Here is a 21886-nt window from a genome sequence, read left to right on the forward strand (position 1 = left end):
CGCCTTGGGGCTCGCTCGGAGAGGACGCGGCGGCGGACGCAGCAGCCCTCGGCGCGCGCGGGCGGACGGCCGGGCCGAGCTGCGGGGCCGCGCCGCCCCTGCTCCCGCGGCCGGCCCGCGCCCTGCGGCGGCGGCTCCCGCGCTGCGCTCCCTTTGTCCGCGGGCCGGAGCGGCGGCGGCGCCCGAGCGCTCGGCGATCGGAGCCCGCGGCGGCGGCTGAGGCGGCGGCTCCCCCGCGGCCGGCCGCCCGCGCGCCGCGGCGATGCCGGACCAGATCTCCGTGTCGGAATTCGTGGCTGAGACCCTCGAGGACTACAAGGCGCCCACGGCCTCCAGCTTCACCACCCGCACGGCCCACTGCCGGAACACGGTGGCGGCCATCGAGGAGGTGAGCGGCGGCCTCGCGGGCGGTCGGCTCGGCCGCAGGTACCGCGGCGCGCGCCCCGGGCCGACCCCGCCCGCGGCCCGCGCCCTCCCGCCGCTGCGCCTCCACACCCGGGAAAAGTTTCTCGTGCTCCTGAGCCGGAGCGGCAGGGCCAGCCCTGCCCGGAACAGAAGCCCTTTGTTCCCGTGGAGGTGGCTCGGGGGAGAGGCTGGGTGGCCACCTTGGGCCTTTCCGAGATCCCGCGCGCCCGTCCTCCCTGCCCTCGCGGGGCTCCGCGGCGGCGTCCTCGACTCCCCGGCGTTGCCAACTTCGGCCCGGGAGTCGCGATCGGCTGCGAGCGGGGGACCCCGATGCCCGCCGCGGCCCGGGGTCGTGGGTACCCGCGCGGACCTCGCCAACTTGTCCCCGAAGTGGCCCGGTGGGGACAGCTGTGCGCCCCCGGCAGCCCGCCGCAGCCGCCCGGCGCCTCCACTCTCCGTGGGTCGGGGGGACCCGGTTGCCCAGGAAGGGTGCCCCGCCAGCCTGGCCGCCCTGCCGCCTCCGCGCCATGCCGCAGAGGAGCGCTGCACCGCGTGCGCGGAGCCGGCGCCGTGATGTCCGGAGCCCTGATGGCCGCTCCCCGGTACCTGCGTCCCACCTGCTGGAAGTCCGGTCGCCTCCCTGCCTCTCAACCTGGGAAAGGCCTGGTTTTAGTAAACGGCTTTCAAGGTGCCAAGTCATCGCGCCGAGCTGCTAGCCTGTGGGCTCTCCAGATGCCGGGGAGAGGGCACGTTGAGGAGTGCAGCAGCTTAGGCTGAGAAAGCAGCCTGCGGAGTGGGAAGGAGCAGCCCGAGAGTCCAGGGGCCATGGCCTCTCCTGGATCCTCCTTTTCCTTCCCTCCTGAACGGGATTAGAACGCTGCTCTTCCGCATCAGAGGCATTGTGTGCCAAGTGTTTGCGCTCATTATAGGTGACCGGTTTCAAGCCACACGTGAGGCAACAGTGAATTGGAACATTGCGTTTCTTTTGGCCACAATGTCAAGTTACAGCCCTAAAATTGAGTATTGTAGGTGTTTTTGAAGAAAATGCTTGGCCCACAGTGAATGGGGGTGTATGTCACCAGTGAGCGGTCGCGTTACCCTTCCCCCTTTGAACAAAGCATCTGCTGTTAGGAATTGGTTGGAAAAAAAAATGTAGAATGTTTTTCCGTAGTGGAATTTTTTTTTTCTTTGTAGACATAAACAGTCAATACTAGGCTAAATGAAAAATGCCAGATTCAGCATTCTGAATGTTGAAGTATGGCTAGGGCATCCTCCCTAACTCCCTACTCTCCTCCCTGTTTTTGGCAGAGAGCTGCAAGTAAACCTTTGGTGGTGAGTTCTGTGATTCTCAGATCTCTTCACTACACTTTTATGAGCAGGGCTTAAAAGGATGTCTTCAGATGAGGCAGGTGGGGATGGATGGATGGAATTTTTTCTCTAGTTCCAGTTGAAAATAGGAAAATGTTAACAGTGTTTTCAAAATACATCATTAATAATACTTATGGAAATGATTGCAATCAGAAAGGTAGCAGCTATTCATTAAGGGAAGGAGCTTTGTACATGATGCCTTAAAAAAGGGTTTGATTGTATTTAAAGTTCTGTTGCCTTTTCCTACTGTAGTTTGTCAGTTAAATATTATTAACACTGGCAGATGTTGGAAAGCCAGGCAAATAGGAATTGCTATTAAAATTGGCATACCCCTTTTCTGATTAATTTTTCAGTAGATGAATCCAAACCTTTTTTTTTTGTATGCTGTGCAGGAGATTACCCTAGAGCTCAGTTACCAAGCAGATTAAAGAGAGACTGGATTTGGTCATTTTGTTAAATTGCAGGCTTGCTTCATGTTGCCATCTGAGCACAAGACTGGGCTGGAGTCTCAAACATGGAAAAATTAAAACCATTGCAGGTTTATCTCACTTTAAATAAATGCAGCATACATGCTGTGATGATGACACGTGTGAACTTGGATTCATGGCAACATCTGAAAGTTGTTTACTTTCTGAGAGGAATCAGCATGGATTGTTTAAAAAAATGCTTTTTTCCCCAGAGCACTTAATGTTCAGTTCCATTATAAAAACTTGTTCTGTGTATGGTTTAATGACAAATGATTCCCACAAAATTTTGTTTTTGTTTTTTTGTTCATTTTGTTTTTTGATATTGGGGATTGAACCCAGAGGGTGCTTTATCTTTGAGCTATGTCCCCAGCCCTTTTAAGTTTTTATTTTGAGACAGGGTTTTGATAAATCGCTTTGGTCCTTGCTAAGGTCCTTGCTAAGGTCCTTGCTAAATCGCTTTGGTCCTGAGACTGGCTCTGAACTTGCAATCCTCTTGCCTCAGTCTCCCGAATTGCTGAGATTATGGGTGTGTGCCTCCAGGCCTGGCAATATTTTGGTTTTAAACAAGACATTTACTTTTTATACTGCACACGAGAGAGGATATTGTGACATAAAGTTTTGCAGTTAACAGAAATTAAAAAAAATAAAATTTAGGCCTATGTTTAAATGAGTTATAAAATTAGTAGATTATTTTTAGATGAATTAACCTTTGTGTATATTTATTTCCAATGGAGGTTGTGTCTGCAAAAAGTCATTTTCCAATGGAAATGTGCTTTTTTCCCCACTTTGGTACTGGGTATGAAATGTGCTTTTTTGATTTGCATACCTGTAGCTGGAATATTACTAGGTACCTGGTCCCTACCCTACGCTGCAAATGTCACATGGGTTGTCTTTAATCTGAGCCCTGCTCTGTAGAGGAGGAAATTGAGGCTGGGAGAGGTCGTTATTTGCTCAAGTTTATAGAGCTATTAAGTGGAATTTGAACCTGATTCCAAGCTATCTTCAGAAACTAAACTCTTCTCTAGCTTTAATAATCCTGCATTCTCTAAATTGCTCCTTCGTGAGGTCAATTTGGGTTCATGTTCAGACTCCAGCACTTGCAGTTTGTGAACTTGGGTGAGATACCTAACATTTTCTCATTTTCCTCAGCTTTCTAGACTGGATAATCATACCTGTCTACTTCCGAGGGTTGTAGTGAACACAGCACCTATTAGACAAATAGTTTAATAAATGCTGTTTTCCAGATCATGTTGTAGTTAATGCACAGACAGACCCTGGAGTGAGGATAGGCTTTACATGGTGGTGGTGGGGAGTGTAAGGAAGGGGACAAATGAATGAGTGCATGAGTGAATGACCACTTCACACTCACCTTTTAGCTAGTGTGCCGTCTTGGCCGCAGGTGAGTGTACAGCTGTTTTCAATTTTCACTTGGCGATCACTTTCTCTGGATGAAGTAATTATTTTGCACAATTTTAGCAAACTTAGCAATGTCTGGTGCTGCAACTGGCGTCTGCCCTGTGCTTTTGGAAATAATGGAGAAAATAAGTAGTTTTGGCATAAATCTGAAGAGTGAGCTGTTTTTTTCCCCCTTGGGCTCTGCCCCCGCCCCCCTTAGTTTCTCTGAGCCTCTGGGCGCTTTGAAATGTTCTTAAAATATGGAAAAATTGTGTACATACTTGGATGTTCAGGTTTTCAGTTAGGCCGTCTTTATGACACCATCTATTCTCCCTTGCTTATTTGGCATTGATGCAGTTTTAAAAATAAATTTGATGTTGACTCCTTAGTATTAAAATTTAATCTATTTCCTTCCGGGGCCATAATCTCTGCTTTGTTGTCCTTGGTTACCTTGGAAATCTCATTGCTGTCATAATCACTGGGTTCTAACTGCAGGGGGACAGTGAACATCTGGGCCTCGCAGACTCCCAGGGGCCCTGCTGTCCATGGGTCCAGACCCCTCCCCGCAGTTATGTGGGAACCAGGCCTCAGGCTTTTTAGGCAGGACTCTGATTTTGAATTTTAGCTTTTTGTGACTTGTTTGCAAAGCATCTTCTTCAAGTCCCAGATGGACAGATTCTGAATCTGGTGAGAGGACAGGATCTTGCCTAGTACATTCATGTTCTTGGAAGTCAGCCTCTGTGGGTCAAACAGGGCCACGTTTTTATGCTGTCCTGAAATCTGAATTTATGTATTTGGAACATTTTAAATCACTTAAACAGGGAAAGATCTTTTCAGGTGAGCTTCCCCTCCTGTTGGATTCAGGTTCTCTCTTAGGATTAATAGTAACAGTACTAATTTGGTCTAGGGAAGAAAGAGGCATCCTGTAAGCCAGTCACTGCCCTGAAGTCTTGTCAGAGTGTCTGAGAATGTCCAGGATGGTGTAGATACACACAGTTGGGAGCCCTCTAGCACACCCAGGCCTCTGAAAAGATGTATGGTTTTTAACAAGTCTTGAAACCAAACTAGTCGTCTGGGGGTTACCACATGCTGTAGTCATCAAGGTGGTTCAGTATGGTCTTCTGTATCTGCCTTCCTACCTTGGGTAAATATTTATCCACTGAGCTGGTGGCAAACTAGGCCTTAAGATAGGATTTTTCACATGCACCCAATCTGCAGAGGTCTGCTCAGGCCAAGAATTTGAAATAATCCTTGATTCTTAGGACTCCACATAGGCCGGGCATGGTGGCATATGCCTGTAATCTGGTGGCTCCAGAGGCTAAAACAGGAGGATTGGGAGTTCAGGGTCAGCCCCAGCAACTTAGATGTCCTCATCAACTCAGTGAGACCTTGTAAAAAGGGCTGGGGACAAGGATCAGTGGTTGAGCGCCTCTGGGTTCAATCCCCAGTACCAAAAAAAAAAAAAAAAAAAAAAAAAAAGACTTGTATTGCTGGGTTCAGGTGCCTTTTGTCATGGATCACATATATTCTAGACCTGCCCCACCCAAGATGGTTATCTGAGATTAACATTCAGCTCCTTGGCCACACTAGTTTCATCTCAGATGCTCAGTAGTCATACCTAGCTGATGGTGACTGTTGGACAGTGAAAATTTGGAACTTTCTCATCATTGCACAAAGTTTTATTGGTCATTGCAGTTTGAGACCCTGGCAGTTCCAAGAATGACTTAGCAACCAGCAACATTAGCATCATCTTGGGGCTTGTTAGAAGTGCAGAGCCTCAGATCCCACCCTAGACCTGAGTCAGAATCTGCATTTTCTCAGCACCCCAGGTGCATTATATGCACATGAGAGTTTGAGAGTCAGACGGGGATTCCTGGGCTGCACATCAGAGTTGCTTGGGAAGGGTTTGTGAACTGAAGGAGCCTGTCCCCACTCCCCAAAATTCTGATTGGTTTGGTTTGGGTGAGGCCTGGAGCCTTGGTATTTTAATAGACTCCTTCCAAATATGGTTGCTAATCACTGATAAACAGATGATTATGTAATGTAATGTCAGATGGTGATCAGTGCTGTAAGGAAAAGTTATGCATAATGAGGAGATAAAAAGTGATTTTGGAGATTGGGAAACTGAAATCAGGAAAGGCCTCTCTGCAGAGGTGACATTTGAACAGTCTGGAATGCAGAGGACGCCAGCCAAGAAAGGTCTGTGGATAGAGGAACATGGGGAAAAGCCGAAGATGTGAGTGGGCTCAGAGCACGGAAGGACGGAAAGAAGGCCAATGTTCCAGAATAGGAGTGGGCAAGGGCGAGGAGGAGAGACTTCAGGGGGGCGGCAGGGCCAGATCCCACAGCCCCGTCTGGCTTGGAGAGAGAACTTGGATTTTGCTGTGGTGGGATGGGAAACTGTTAAGAGGACTTTGAATGTGGAATAACATGGTCTGATTTATATTTTAAAAACTTCACAGTGTTTATTCCATGGAAAATAGACCAGCAGGGCATAAGAGAAAAGAGGAAGACTAGCTGGGGTTGGGGGCCTTTTCATCATCCAGGCAAAAGGGTCTTCAGCGAGGTGGTGACAGTGCCGGTGATGAGGGGTCCATTGAGATTGGTCGTCTGGGAAGAGCAGTGAGAACCTGTTGCTGTACTGGTGGTGTGGGATGAACAGCCGGGTTCCTGCCCCAAAGGAGGCCACAGTCAAGCCCAGGCCACCTGAAGAATGGGCCTTCCATTGACCCCATGGTGAAGCCGGCACTGTCCAGTGCAGGTTCTTGATAATGTGGAGGCCAGCTGTGTGCTGGGCAGCATGGCTGGTCTTGGAACCGGAGTCCAAGCCCAAGGGTTAACTTAGTCTTACTGCAGACCCTGGGCAGGGAGGACTGAAGCATAGCTGCATGGGGTGGGGCCAGAGGGCACCTTGCTGCTGGCTGCTTTTCTGGGCAGATGATACAGGTGATACTTGTTGACTGTGCCTTGTACCTGGCATGCTGTCCCCACTTCAGCGCCTCCAAACACTCCTCTTTTCCTACTAAAAAGAGGTGATGCATTCCATGGTGTGACCCCGAGTGGTATGGTCTCCAGGTGGATTGACTGCCGGGCCCCTTCCAGGTGCTTTTCTGCCTTTATCATTTATCATGTCAGCAGTGCTGTGGCGGAAGTGGACCGTCCATCAGAACCGCACTGCTCGCGCTGTTGTTCTTTCATAAATATATGTTGGACACCTACTACATGGCCGCAGGTGCCAGGGACATACAACAGGACAGGACCAGCTTCTTCCCCACAAGGGACTTATCTCTTGTCCCCAGCTTGTGCCACGGATCCCTCTGAGGCGCTGGTGAAGATGGTGTATGTCTTTTCAAAAAGCTGTTTTAATGCACAGAATAAAATACTTAAGACTTCAAAGGAAACCAGTGACATCGAAATCCAGTTAGTATTTTAAAAACTTGTGTCACACTAACATCTGCTTCTTTACTAATATCAGGATTTAGCAGTGGGCCTAATTGCACTTAGCCTTAATTGTGAAGTGCTGTGAATGTAAGGAATACTGAGGCATTTCTGATGATTACAGTGTGAGGTTACTGTATCTTTTGTTGGAGCTACAGGTGTTGCTAACACTACCAACCTGTGTTACTTTCATTCATGATTGGAGAAGGTGCTGAACATCAGTTAGATGCAAATGAAGTAGAGATGTTTGTCTTTTCCAGTCCAAGTTTATGGGCCCCTGATTCCAGCCTTGACATTAAGATTCTTTGATTTAATTGCTTTGGGGAGTGACTGATTCTTCAGCTGTTAAGTCTTCATTTCTACTCTGTGGCCATCATGATTTGGCTCTAGGGCCTCGTTGAGGAAGGATAGTGGCATTATGAGGTAGAGAGGTGTTCTGTGCTCTGGGGGCCGGGAAGGCGGACAGGTTGGCGTCAATGGGGCACCCTGTATCGCCTTGGGTCAGGGCCAGCAGCTTCTCTGGGCCCACGTTAGCCCGTGTGTGCGTGTTTCAGAATGCAGACTTGTGGATTGGATCCCACGGGTCTTGTAGTCAAATGGCCTTGTTAGTCTGGCATGTCATCTGCTGCCCTTGATGCTGTAGAGCAAGCTCCAGGGTGGCGTGGTAGTGGATTCAAGGTCATCTTCCACCCAGGGCAGTAGGGGAGCAGGAGGCCTACATTGTTCTCCGTGAGCTTACAGAGGAGGTTACCGATATGAAATGCTGCTGCCGCCCTGTGAGTGGGCCTGGTGTATCCTGGTGTATGTCAGTTAACGAAGGCTTTTCCTCCTCCTCTGTTCTTTCTAATATTTACCGGGTGCTTACTCCACGCTGTGCATACATTGATTACAACTTATTTAGAAGGTCTGGAGAATTGGGTTACTTTTCCAAGTTCACAGAGCTGGGAAGCAAGAGAACCGAGGTTCAGATCATCCGTTTGGATGCTTGTCCCACTCTGTCTGTAGCAGCCACCAGCTCCCGAGAGGGCCCGTGCCTGAGAAGGCTCCAGTGTCCATGTGGGTTTTAATTTAGAAAGTTGTGTCCATGGCGTTTCTTGAGTGGTTGCTTCTGGCAAGTCCTGGCCACTGCTCTGCCCTCTCTGCCTCTTCTGTGCTTCCCTTCGGTCCCTCTTCCCTCTGCTCTGCTCTGAGGGACGCCCTGCCCCGCAGAGCCATGAGGGGAGGGCCTCTCCCACCTGGCAGGAGGCTGCCCTGCTGACAGTGTTGTTAATGATGGCGTCTTGCCACTTGCTGCTGGATATGGATTTGTCAATAACATCGGGATGATGAAGACAGTTCTCTCAAATGACAGGATCGTGGGGGACCTCTTTGCCTAGCTTCTCAGAAGAAATCACTTTATTAGACCTTTTTTTCTTTTTTTTTTTTAACAATAATGACAACAGTAGCTGACATTACTTTGACATTACTTTGAGCCTTGATTTATGTTAAGATTAAGATTGATTATTCAATTCTCTTAATCCTATGAGAGGTCCAGTTTCCCTGCTTCATAAAGAAACAGAGGTTCAGATGAGTGACTGCAGGTCTTCTGACCTGTGGAAGCAGGTGATAGAATGGTGTCCTTCAGGTCCTCTTCCTGTTGGTCTTTTAATGCCCCTCTGCCAGTCTCCTGCCAGGGTCTCTTCCCCTGTGGAGATTCTCTGACTCAGGGTAAGTCGTGATTGCATATCTCCAGGGTCATCAAATACTAACTCCTGGGAGGCACTTAACTTTAGAGGTGTTTATTGAGTGACTGTAACTGCCAGGAAGTGAGTTCAATGAACAGGGCTAGCCCCTAGGGCTGAGGGTTGGAGCATACTCTCCCACTGGGCAGCCTGCAGTGGTGATCAGACCTGCAGAGTGTTCCCTGGGTGTCAGCAAGTCTGTGTTTGGAGAGGTGGCCCTAAAGAGTGAGTCATGGCTCTGCATGTCGAGGCAGACCCCGGCAGAGAGGCGGCAGTCCTCTGCTCCAGACCTTGGAGCGATTTGGAGAGGACAGGAGAATGTTTAAGTCCTTGTACTGTGTTCCCCTGGTAGTCCTCATCTGCCACTGAGCAGCTCCTGGGCCCAAGAGGTGACTCCTAGCCAGCTCCTGTATAACATGGAGGGTGAATCACAGGAACCCCAGCTCTCTGCTCTGCAGCCCAGTCACCTTTTCTTGCTTCTCTTTACTTTTTCTGACCATCTCCTTCTCTGCGTTTCTCTTTATCTTGGCTTTTTATATTCGTACTTCTAAAGAAGTTAGAGAAGAAAATGAACTTTCCCCACTCCTGTGTGCCCCCGCCCTGTTTAGCCTTCCCCAATAACGTCCCTGGAGTCTAGGTGGTCGTCCCCAGAGTCTAGGTGGTCCGTTGGAGGTGGAGTGCCACCAGCACACGGTGCTGGTTTCAGTTTGGGACAAATGGAGCTGTGTTGTCTGTAGTGTTCTTTGCAGTCTTTGCTGCACACCTTGGCCTCTTGACTAAGGTGAAAAGCAGGCCCTAGATGGTCTCAGGGATTTGTGGTCAGGAAATGGCGTGGATGGCTCCTCACTGGAGGATGTGCACCCTGCAGGAAGCAGCGACCTTCAATGTACCCTGTGGGTCCCCTTGGTTGTTGAAGGAGTGCAAGACACTAGCCAGGGGTTAGGAGAGCTGGGTTCCAGTTCTAACCTGGCCTTCACCTGCTGTGTGATCTTGGGCCTTCTCTACATTGGGATTTGGAGTAGGTAATCTCTGGCCACCCTCCCCACCCTGAACACTCCATAATTCTTTGTGTCACATATATTTGAAAAGGCTCTGGAATAAATGCTTGAAATAAAAATGAACAAGCAGTGGTTAGTGTAGAAGTTGGAGAAGGTCATGTAGGTGCTAAATCCTGTCTTTAAGTTCAAGTATTTATTTTTTTAAACCTTTCTATGGCTTCCTGAGTACTTTGTTGTTGTTTGTTTCTTTTTAAAAAGTTGAGATTTAATTCACAAACCATCAGATTCATACTTGTAAAGAATCCAACTCTCTGATTTTTAGTGTACCCACAGTGGTGTAGCCACCACCACTGTTCAGTCACAGAACATTTCACAACAACACAGAGACCCCATACCTGTTAGCAGTCACTCCCTCTCCCCACAGCTACTCATCTCCCTCCTGTCTGTGGGGACTTGCCTGTTGTGGGCATTTCGTTTATGAAGTCATGTGATGTGCAACTTTTTGTGCTTGGCTTCTTTTATGTAGCCCAGAGCTCTCCAGGATGTAGCATGAATCTGGACTCTCTCTCTCTCTTTTTTTTTTTTGGTACTGGGGATTGAACCCAGGCACTCAACCATTGAGCCACATCCCCATATTTTATTTAGAGGCAGGGTCTTGCTAAGTTGCTGAGGCTGGCTTTGAAGTTGTGAAGCTCCTGCCTTAACCTTCCAGCCACTGGGATAACAGGCATGCACCACTGTGCCGGCTTTCCCTGCCTTTTTATGGCTGGGTAACATTTTATTGGATGGTATAGCACATTTTACTTATCTGTATGTCAGTTGATGGGCCTTTGGATCATTTCTGCTTTGGGGCTATTATAAATAATGCTATGAAATTTCTGTGCAAGGCTTTGTGTGGACACTTATTTTCACTTCTCTTGGGTGTGTAACGAGGAGTGGAAGTGCCGAGTCATACAGTGACTATATTTCACTTTTTGAGGAACCGCCAGATGGCTTTCCATAATGATCGCACACCTTCACTGCCCCCCTGTGGCATGTGAAGGTTCCAGTTTCTCCTTATCCTTGTCAACACTTGCTGTTGTCTGTCCTTTGATCATGCCCGTCCCAGTGGTATTTCACTGTGGGTTTGTTGGATTTGCATGTTGAGTGCCGTTCGGTGGGCCTGTTGCTGTTTGTGTCCCCCTTGGAGAGGAATATCTATTCGGATGGGTAGCCCATTTTTATATTGGGTTGCTTGTCTTTTTATTGTTGAATTGCAAGTGTACTTCAGACATTCTGGACGCTAGGCCCTAAACAGATAGTTTGCAAGTATTTTCTCCCGTCTTCTGGATTGTCTTTTCACTCACTTGGTTCCTTCAAAACACACACACACAATTATTTTTTGATGAAGCTGTTTTTTTTCTTTTGGTTGCTTATGCTTTGCTGTTATGTCTAAGAAACTCTTCCCTCATAAGGTCCCAAGACTGATGCCTGTGTTTTCAGGTTTTGGCTCTCGCATTCAGGTGTGCCCCCTTTTGAGTTAACCTATGTTAACTGCGTATCTACTTGTCCTGGCACCATGTGTTGGAAAGATTGCTCTTTCCCCTTGAGTGCTGTGTGTCTTCTACCAAAACCAGTTGGTCTTTGGTGTGTGGCTTTATTTCTTGAGTCTTGATTCTGTGATTGACTTTTCTGTGAGAGAACCAGAGTCCCCGCTATTGTAGGTTAGGGTGAGTGTTGAAATGGGAAGTAGGAGGCCTCCCAAGTTTGTCTTTCATTTCAGGAATATGTTGGTCCTCCTCTGTCTCTCACATTTCCATTGGATCAACTTCGATTCCTGGGGGGGGGGGGACAGCTAGGATTCTTATGGGGTTGTGTGGAATTTTATTCAAGATTAGACCAATTTGGGGAGTGTAGACATCTTAATAAACCATCTTAACATTCTTCAATCTATGAACTTGGGATGTTTTTTCACTTATTTAAGTCTTTCATTTAAAAAATGTACCTTGTTAAATTTATTCTTAGATATTTTATTCTTTTTGCTATTGTGAATGAGATCATTTTCTTGATTTTATTTCTGGATTGTCCGTTGTTAGGGTCTAGAAATACAGTTAGTTTTGGTAATTGATACATCGTAGACGGCCTTATTCGTTCCTTGATGAGATGGCTGCCTTTCTTGCCTAATTGCTGGTTCGGTTCCTAATCATGTTCAAGAGCCTAATGATGTGCGCAGAAGAGAGGCTTTCCCTAACCACTGTACCAAACACAACCGTTTTCATGTGCAGCTGCAATTCCTCGGACTTACTTGATCTGCCTTACTCCTCCTAGTTGGGGAAGTTTTGCCCACTGTCTGTCTGCGTGCAGAGGGAGGAGTGGCGACGTGTCTGGCATTGGTAGGTGGGTTTCACTTGGCTGTGGTGTTGGGGTCCCCTGAGGCTTCACAGTTCAGCAGGAGCTGCCCGTCTGTCCCTGCGACCCCAGCTCCTCGCCACTGTTGCTCCTGCAGCTGTTTGGTGGCCTCTTTGGTAAGCATCACCTTGATTTGTTCCCCATGGACAGCCACTCAGGTTTTGACTGGAGGTAATTGTTGAAATTCCTGGTTTTCTTCTCACCTTGTAAATGGTCTGCTTTTTTTTTTTTTTTTGACAAGTAGGGAGGAGGCGTGTTCACAGTGGGAGCAGCGGGGTCGTCAGAACCCTAGGTTTTGTACACTGTGGCTGCAGCTCGATGGTTGCAAGCTTTAGACCTGGAAGAGGTTCTGCTGGGTCCTTTCCCAGCCGGGAGAGCCCTGGGTGCGAATGTTGGGAGGCAGGATGGCGCGCTGCCCGTCCGTGTCCTTTCAGTCTCACTCCTGGCCCACCTTCTCTTTGGGGACAGGATACTAAGCTGCAGTCTAAGTAGTACCTGAAGACCCCATTTCTCATCCCGTGTGCCCTTTCCTTCCCTGCATTTCCTCTCAACTCTACATTTCCAGACTCTCTGGGCCCATGTTTTCTTTTTAAAGAAGCTGCCCCTCCAGAGGGGTCTTGGGAGTGGGCTGCAGTTTGGGATTTCAGGCAGAGGCCTCTGCCGTCTCTCAGGTCACACATGTAAGCTGCCGTTGTCAATGACATGGAACGCTGGCCTCCTTTCCTACCATCCGGCTTCAGTTTTCCAAAACAGGGCTTATTCTAGCTTTTCAGGTGATTTATTATCTTCTATAGCAACATTGGAAGAAGCTTAATTTTTGAAGTGCACCGTTTTCTTCTTTATGGTCAGACTAAAGGAGGTTCCATTGATCTTATGACAAAATGGCTTTAGTCATCGCTAATATGACGGCTCTTCAGGGGCCCTGCTTTATTTGCTCTTTTAATTTATGAACCTCCTTGGGTCTGTCAGGCCACTTGTACCCTAAGCCGGTGAGGCCTGCTCTGTCACATCAGGGCTTTATTTGGCCTCTAATACCATGTGAACTGCTGTAGGATTCTGCTAGATGTGGCTTTGAGTAAGGAGTGGTAGGGTCAGCAAATGAGTGTTCTGGAAATTTGTTTTTACTGTTTTTCCAAAGGAAAATGTACTGTGAGCTCACAAAAGCCGTCAATCATAAGGTATGCCTGAGTGCTTGGGAGTCGGCAAAGGCCTCCAACGCGAGAGGGAAGGAGCCCTGGACAGCTTGTGTGGTTTCTCGGTAGGTCGGACGCATGGTGTCCTCAGGCTCCCAGAAGAGGCCACAGGGAAACAGGAGAGCAGCAAGTGGGGGGAGGAAGAGAGAGGGGTTGGAGCGGCGCAGAGCGGCGGGAACCCTCCTGCAGGAGTCCCCGAGGGTCTCACTCGGCCACAGCCAGCCTCGCTACGTGGGTCTAGCTCGGTGGTAGGTGCTGGCCTAGTGCGAGTGAGACCCTGGTTTTGGTACCCCCCCGCACAACAGTGACAACACCACCAGGGTCCTCTCTGCCTTGTTGGGTCGGGAGGCATGTGGCTCACGAAGGAAAGTTCCCACAAATGTAGTTTCTGAATTCTGCTGTGATTTTGGTGACTTAGTTCACTGAGAAAATGAGTGCACGTGGGCAGCCTCTTCCCGGGGCTTGGCCCACGGGGGGCTTCAGGGTGTCTGAGGGTGGAGCTTGGCTCTGGCAGAATGACACGGGAATCTGTTTCTGGGACGTGTGGCCTTCTGTGAGGATGAGCCTTGGCGTGTGGGCATCTGCACTGAGCGCCAGGACAGGGTGAAGTGCGGCCCCTGGCTGGCACTCCCAGACCCAGAGTGCCCCTGTGTGTACACTCCCTAGTTTCCACGTGGGGTCCCCGGCCCGCCCTAGAGCCTGGGGTGAGGACTCGGAGCCCACCTGCCCAACGCGTAGCCCAGCACTTGGTTCTCAGAAGATGTTTCTTGACTGTCAGGTCCAGGCAGCCCGACTTTGTGATCTCATGACTTTCCTTTAAAAGGTTGCTGATATTTGGAAATAAATCATTTTGGTTGGCAAAATCAAGGTTGTCATGTCATCCTTTGAAACAATTAGACAGAAAAATCAATTATAAGAATTATTGAAGTGTCTGCTCTATACAGCTTCCTAATTAATATCTAATTTCTTCTTTGAAAAATATATTGAAGTGTCTGTTCAGTTCCCATTTATTGATTTTTTTTTTTGGTCTTAAATTTGTTGAGTTCTTTATATATCCCAGAGATGATGCTTTATTGGAGGTGCATGTGGTAAAGATTTTCTCCCAGTCTATAGGCTCTCTCCTCATGATATTGTATCCTTAGCTGAGAAGAAGCTTTTTAATTTGAATCCATCCCATTTATTGATTCTTGATTTTACTTCTTGCACTTCTTGTTAAGGAAGTCAGTTCCTAGTCCAACGTGGTGAAGATTTGAGCCTATTTTTTCTTCTATTAGGTGCAGGGTCTCTGTTCTAGTGCCTAAGTCTTTGATCCACTTTGAGTTGATTTTTGTGCAGAGTGAGAGAGGTTTAATTTCATTTTGCTACATATGGATTTCCACTTTTGCCAGCACCATTTGTTGAATAGGCTGTCTTTTCTCCAGTGAATGTTTTTGGCACCCTTGTCTAGTATGAGATAACTGTATCTATGTGGGTTAGTCTCTGTGTCCTCTATTCTGTACCATTGGTCTACAAGTCTGTTTTGGTGCCAATACCATGCTGTTTTGTTACTACAGCTCTCTAGTATAGTTTAAGGTCTGGTATTGTGATGCCTCCTTTTCTTGCTAAGGATTGCTTTAGCTATTCTGGGTCTTTTATTTTTCCAAATAAATTTCATGATTGCTTTTTCTATTTCTGTGAAGAATATCACTAGAATTTTAATAGGAATTGTACTAAATCTGTATAGCGCTTTGGATAGTGTGACCATTTTGACAATATTAATTCTGTCTATCCAGGAGCATGGGAGATCTTTCCATCTTCTGAGGTTTCTTTAATTTCTTTCTTTAGTGTTCTGTAGTTTTCATTATAGAGGTCTTTCACCTCTTTTGTTAGATTGATTCCCAGATATTTTATTTTTATTTTTTGAGGCTATTGTGATTGGGGTAGTTTTCCTAAATTCTCTTTCAGCGGATTCATCACTGATGTGTAGGAATGCGTTTGATTTATGTGTGGGTTGATTTTATATCCTGCTACTTTTCTGAATTCATTTATCAGTTCTGGGAGTTTTCTGGTGGAATTTTTTGGATCTTCCAGATATAGAATTATGTCATCAGCAAATAGTGATAGTTTGAGTTCTTCTTTACCTATGTGTACCCATTTAATTTCTTTCTTCTCTCTAATTGCTCTGACTAGAGTTTCAAGGATGATGTTGAATAGAAGTGGTGAATGAGGACATCCTTTTCTTCTTCCAGTTTTTAGTGGGAATACTTTCAATTTTTCTCCATTTAGAATTATGCTAATATAATTGATTAACGAATATATGAAAAAGTGTCCAACATCTCTAGCAATTAGAGAAATGCAAATAAAAACTACTCTAAGATATCATCTCACTCCTGTCAGAAAGGCAATCATCAAGAATACAGGCAACGATAAATGTTGGCGAGGATGTGGTGAAAAAGGCACACTCATACACTGCTGGTGGGACTGCAAATTGGTGTAGCCACTATGGAAAGCAGTATGGAGATTCCTCAGAAAACTGGGAATGGAACCACCATTTGACACAGCTATCCCTCTCCTTGGTTTATACCCAAAGGACTTAAAAATCAGCATACTGTAGTGACACAGCCATATCAATGTTTATAGCAGCTCAATTCACAATAGCTAGACAATGGAACCAACCTAGGTGTCCCTCAATAGATGAATGGATAAAGAAAATGTGGTGTATATACTCAATGGAATATTACTCAGCTTTAAAAAAGAGTGAAATTATGGCATTCACTAGTAAATGGTTGGAGTTGGAGAATATCATGCTAAGCGAAATAAGCCAATCCCACAAAGTCAAAGGCCAAATGTCTTCTCTAATATTCGGATACTAATTCACAATCAGGTGGGGGGCACTAGGGAAGAATAGCATTACCTTAGACTAGGTAGAGGGAAATGATGGGAGGGAAGGGGAGGGGATGTGGGGATAGGAAAGATTGTAGAATGAAACAGACATGATTACTGTATGTATATATGTGGCTGCGTGATCAATATGATTCTGCAACATGTACACTCAGGAAAATGAGAAATTATATCCCATCTACGTATGATGTAGCAAAGTGCATAAATGCACTCGACTGTCATTATAACTAATTAAAACAAATAAAAAATATAAAAAAAAAACTTCTGATTTTAAATTTAAAGAGAAAAAAGAAAACTGTATTGATCCTGCCTGTCGCTCTGGGGAGCTTCCCTGATATCCCCTAGCCCTCAGAGCCACTTTCCTCTCTGGATTCTTGACATAGGTACTTTGACTCACTTCGTGACCCTTTTGTCCGTCCCCTGCCGTCCATGCATCCAGCGCTGGGGCCCACCGGGGGAGTGTGCTCTGAAGTGTGGCACATTCTGCATGATGAGGCCAAGCGAGGTGTGTGCACACGGCTCTGCGAGCCCTCTGTGGGGCGTGGTCTCCTCCGTGGAGTGGGTCTCATCAGAGCGAGCGCAAGTGGGCTGGGGTTGGGCTGTGTGACTGGGGCTCGTCTGTCCTCTCAGGACAGAGGTCAGCAAGCAGCCCACAGCCTGCTGTGTGCAAAGAACATCAGCTAAAAATGGGGTGTAGGGTCTTTAAGGGGAAAAAGGAAACCCACAGAAAACGCAGCCGAGCTGGCGTATGTGCGGCCCACGGAGCCCGAACTGTTTCCTGGTGGGCGCTTTATGGGAAAAGTCTGCCCCACTCCTGGCTTAGAGCATTAGGTTCCGCTGGATGGAGAGCCTGTCCCGGCCAGGGCAGCGTATTTGGAGGTAAGGAACCTTCAAGCCACTTGTCTAGTGGTCCATGTGACATGGGCCATTGTTCCAACGTCTGCTGGCTGCAGTGACCAGTGACTGGCCACGGTGGGAACACCCCTCGGTGATTTACATGAAGTGAGAACATCCTTTCACTTCACCTCTTGCTTCCTGGTCTACCTCCTGAAGTCATGATCATCCCAGGGCACAGGAGGGTCAGCTGGACCGGGAGGCCTGGGAGTCTCCACTGGGAACTGATGGAGGAGGGTGTAGGGCCTCTAGAGTCTGCTCTGCTACAGCCTGAGCAGAGCAGGGCAGGAGGAAGACAGGTCTGGCGTGGGAGTGGGAGGCGGGGAGGGAGGGGGAGAGCTCAGGAAAGGCCAGAGGCAGGGAGACGGGGGGGGGGGGGGGGGGGGGGGGGGACTGGCTGTGCAGGGGAGGTCCAGGTGTGCCCGGGTCTGAGTTAGGGCATTGGGAACACAGTGTATGGCGGGGTCCTCTCCCTGGTGGGACCGCCTGCTGGGTTGGCTGTCACCTGGTTGGTAGGCTTGTGCCTGGTTTGTTGGGGCCTTCATTTCTTCCTTTATTAAAGCTCAGCACCAGGCCTTGGGTGCCCGGCCGGGACAGGCTCTCCATTCACCTCAACCTAATGCCTCCAGGAGAAGCAGTGGTTCTGCCAGGGAGAGGCCCAGCAGGCTTCGGGGACCAGCGCCTGGGGTGGTTTCCTGTGTGCCTCCTCACACATGCCTGCCTCACACACCCAGTGCCTGGCAGAGGGGCTGGTGGCTTGGGTACTTGGTCTCAGGCAGAGGGCCCTGTACAGAAGTGGACTTGATGCAAAAACATTATCACAAAAATATTAAAAGCATAATAAAAATATTAAAAGTGCAATCTCATCTTTACCTTTAAGGAACCTGCTATTTAAAAATAAAAGATCAACCATTCAGTCAGCCAGCCACTGATTACCTGTGCATTTATATAAAGCCTATTGTATTCCTGTATGCTCTGCGGGGAGTGTACCACTCTCCCCTGGGCCCTGCAGGGGCTACGTGCTGCTTCCCCAGCACCGGATGCCTGTGTCTTGATCTGAGAACGACTGTCAGTGGCTTGAAGGGCACTTGCCAACGTGGGGAATCCACCTTGGAGAGTCTCGCCAGCCACCTGCGGCGGGGCTTCGTGGTAAATGGGGGAGGGGCAGAATCAGCTGATGGGGACGCTGGCCCCTGCCCCAAGCTCTGCCCTGGCTGCTGTACAAGACCACCCTGTGTCACAGCCTCCCTGCCTCTGAAGCCTGGGAGGGGGGACTTGGCAAACAGGTCGCAGGGAGCCTGGGAAAGCAGGGCCTGCTGCCGTCTTCTAAAAATGCCAGCAGACTGTGCCCTGGCCTGGCATCGCCAGCTCCCACCAGGGATGAGAAGTGCTGGGAGGTTGGAGAGAGATGGCACGGGGCACCTGGCCCTCAGGAGCCAGCCCTTCTGCCTGTTGGGGTGAGTGGCTTGTTCCTGTTGGGGCTGGGGACAGGTGGATGTCAGCGAGGCCTGAAGGGTGAGGGGGTGGCTGCTCAGACAACCCTCCCGTGGCCCAGAAATCGGCTCTCTGCTGGGCGACCCCGGCCTGCTGGGCCTGGGAAGTTTCCATCCCCACCCGCAGCCTCCCACCCTCACCCTTTCAGGGTGTTGGTCTCGGCTGCACCTCCAGCCCCTAACCCTGAGGCACATGCTCTGTGAGGGACAGAACTTGGCACGGGTGCCCGTGCCCTGCAGCACCAGGCACTTGAGCGTTGTCACCTTTCTAGAGTCCTTTACGGCCAGTCTCCTGTAGAATCAGGCACCATCCACACAGTGGACCTGCTTCCTGTGTTTGTCTTCTCACTTCCCGAAACCAGCCGTGAACTCCTGAGCACAGTTCATTTTTCTTTTCTTATAATAAGTCTTCTTTTTATTGGTACTCGACTGTTTTCAACACACTGCTTGGGTAGGACAGGCATGGTGACATTTTACAGCCAAGGAGAAGCCTCCCTGAGGGTCGGTGGCTTCTTAACACAAGGTATCCAGCGGTGGCCCCCAGACTGGACCAGGATCTTACAGCTCCTGTCCAACGAACGGTCTTCCTGTTTCCCAGAACCAGGAGTATCTGGGAGGTGCTTGGTGGTCATTTTATTTTAAAGAATGGGCCTGGCCTCTGAGTGTGCTTGGTCTGCTTCTGACTTCTCTGACCAATTCCTGTTTGGAGCCAGGTGTCAGGCATCCTATGCACTGTCTGTAATGCATTACTGCGTTTAGAAGGGCCTGGCGAGCACAGATAATGAGGAAGTGTCACACACTACGTCAGAGGAGAGTTAATAGTACTCGTTACTATTAATACTAGAGGTATCAGCTGTTCCAGGAAGAGATGCTGCATGTTCCTAATAGCAGATAATAGCAGCAGGACTGGAGAGCAAAGTGCAGGTTTCACTGGGTAATTATAATTAAATGCACTGGGGTGAATCATTTAAAATAAGGTTTTAGGAATTCCTGAATTTTTGTGTAAAACATAATTCATGGCCCGTGTTTGACAAAGAGGCTTTGGCTGTATGACCCTGGAGAAGTCATCATCTTGAGTTATTTATCATGGGAATGGAACATCCTTTTGAGACACCCATAGCTTCCTTCAGTGTTGGAATATGCCCATGTCATCTGTCACAGTGAGCATTCTAGTTTTAGTGCCTATTTCTGTTTTTACTTCCTGCCCACTCACTGCTGTCCTAGAGAAGAGCAGGGGATTTGGGGTGATAGCTAAGCGATGCCCAGTCTTTGAGTCTCGTCTCATTGCCTCTTTTCCTCATTTCCTTGGTTGCAATGTTGGGTGGTTGGTTTCCCCCTTTTGGAAAGCGTGACAGGGTGGCTGCAGCAGGAGAGGACCCCTCCTGGGGCTGATGTGTCTGATGGGGTGAATGGCACCTTTCCTCCTGAGCAGAGTTCCTCTGTGATGTACACAGCAGTAGTCTCTTTCCATCTGGCCACTGCAACTTTGAATTTCTCAGATTCTCAGGGACGATAGGCTGTGTGTGTGACCTGGCACACCCGAATGCAGATCATTTCTGTTGATACCTAATACATGTAAATTTATGCTGCTTAGTTGACGATGTGATTATGAATGGTTCCCTTCCTAAGCAGCACCATATAGCCAATGTAGCCAAAATTTGAGTTTTGTCATCCCAGTAGTGAGATCCATTGGGGGTTCCTATTTCCTGCCAAATTTCTGTGACATTTCCAGCAGCTCCCAAAGCCCCTCTCAGGGCTGCAGGACTGGAGGTGGGAGATGTGGTGTCTGCGGGTGCTGCTGGCTCCCCTCAGAGGCTGGGGTGTCTTCTCATTGATGTGGGACCCCCATCGAGGCTGGGCTGGACAGTGGGCAGTTGGGTCAGAGAGGGGACTTGGCAGAGAAGAGGAGCTCTGGGACAGGTGGGGGTGTTGAGAGGAAGGGAGCACTTGGGGAGCACTTTTCAAAATTGCTGCACCCCCATCAAGTCTCGCTGGGGCCGAGAAGCCACGCAGATTCAGACAGAAGAGGTAGTTGAGGCGTCGTGTGCTGGAGGCACCCCATGCAGCCTCTGTGGCCTCCACGATGCCCTTACTCTGGGGAGGCTGGTCACTGGGTCAGCAGGAATGTCAGCCCCACCCCTGTTGCCCCTTCCTCTGAACTCCCCTGGGCCTGGACTCCCTCTGTGCATAAGCAACCTGGACCTGCATAACCTGCCCCTCGCTGAGCTGGGCACAGGGTGGGGTGGGGGCAAAGCAGACAGGAAACGGGACCACCCTCCTTGGTGGGCTGCTGGTGGGTTAGAGAGGCCCAGTGGGCTAGAAGAGGGTGGAGCAGTGCGTCTGGCTTGGTGGTGGCTGATGTCCTGTAGGGGTCTGAAGCTGAGGTGGCCCTGGAAGGATGAGTGGGCGCTGAGCAGCCTGGCGCAGCCTGGCACACCCCGCACATGAGGCCACTGGAAGGTATGTGTGGAGTCAGTGAGGAAGTAAATGGCAGCAGGAGACGGCGGAGAGAGCCTTCTAGGAGGGGCACGGTGCCGGAGCCTAAGCTTAGAGAACGCCAGGGAGTGTGGGGCCTGAGGTCTGTGTCCCATGTCACCTGCAGGTGGAGGTGGGTGTTAGATGGTGGCTAACTTCTGTACTGGGTGGCTGTCAGTGTGGCTGGGATGCAAATGAGTGGGTGGCAGTGCGGAGGGGTCCTGACCCAAAGGTGAGGAGGTGCTGCTGCGCGTTGTTTGATGATTTCTGCAGAAGGGACTACGTGTTTGCTTCTCCAGCCTTTGTTGAGGGTCTGTCCTCCTCTTGGGGCAGGGCATGTGCTGATGTGAGTGAAGTCCTGGATTTCTGGGAGTGCAGGGTTTCAGAGTAAACAAGTAAACAGATGATTACAGATGCAGAGACGGTTGCCATGGCAGCAAGAGTCCTAACAGCCTGAGGGAGTGCAGGGACTCAGATGACCACATGTGGGCCGCGTGGGCTGCCAGGTGACTGGTGAGGGTCTGCCAGGAACTGCGGGCTGAGCCCAGGGTCGGGGAGGGATCTTTTTCTTTTTTATTCTAATTTGTATATATGACAGCAGAATGCATACAATCCATAGTACACATAGAGCACAGGTTTTCATATCTCTGGTTGTATACGAAGTAAGTCACACCATTCGTGTCTTCATACATGTACTTAGGGTAGTGATGTCCATGTCATTCCACCGTCTTTTTACACCCCTTCCCCCTTCCTTCCCCTCCCTCCCCTTTC

At 49.0% G+C, this 21886-nt stretch overlaps 1 protein-coding gene across 2 annotated transcripts in view; it reads left to right on the forward strand.

Moving 5' to 3' along the window:
* The first annotated feature begins 203 nt into the window (after positions 1–203).
* Positions 204–21886, forward strand: part of Asap2 (ArfGAP with SH3 domain, ankyrin repeat and PH domain 2) — a 154344-nt gene continuing 132661 nt past the window's right edge. For both annotated transcript variants that reach the window (XM_027937816.2, XM_071601322.1), the window contains exon 1: positions 204–388. In XM_027937816.2, the coding sequence (XP_027793617.2) occupies positions 263–388 (126 nt within the window). In that variant the 5' untranslated portion in view covers positions 204–262. The remainder of the gene's footprint in view (positions 389–21886) is intronic.

Source organism: Marmota flaviventris, chromosome 14 (genome assembly GCF_047511675.1).
Source record: "Marmota flaviventris isolate mMarFla1 chromosome 14, mMarFla1.hap1, whole genome shotgun sequence".
Lineage (NCBI taxonomy): Eukaryota > Metazoa > Chordata > Mammalia > Rodentia > Sciuridae > Marmota > Marmota flaviventris.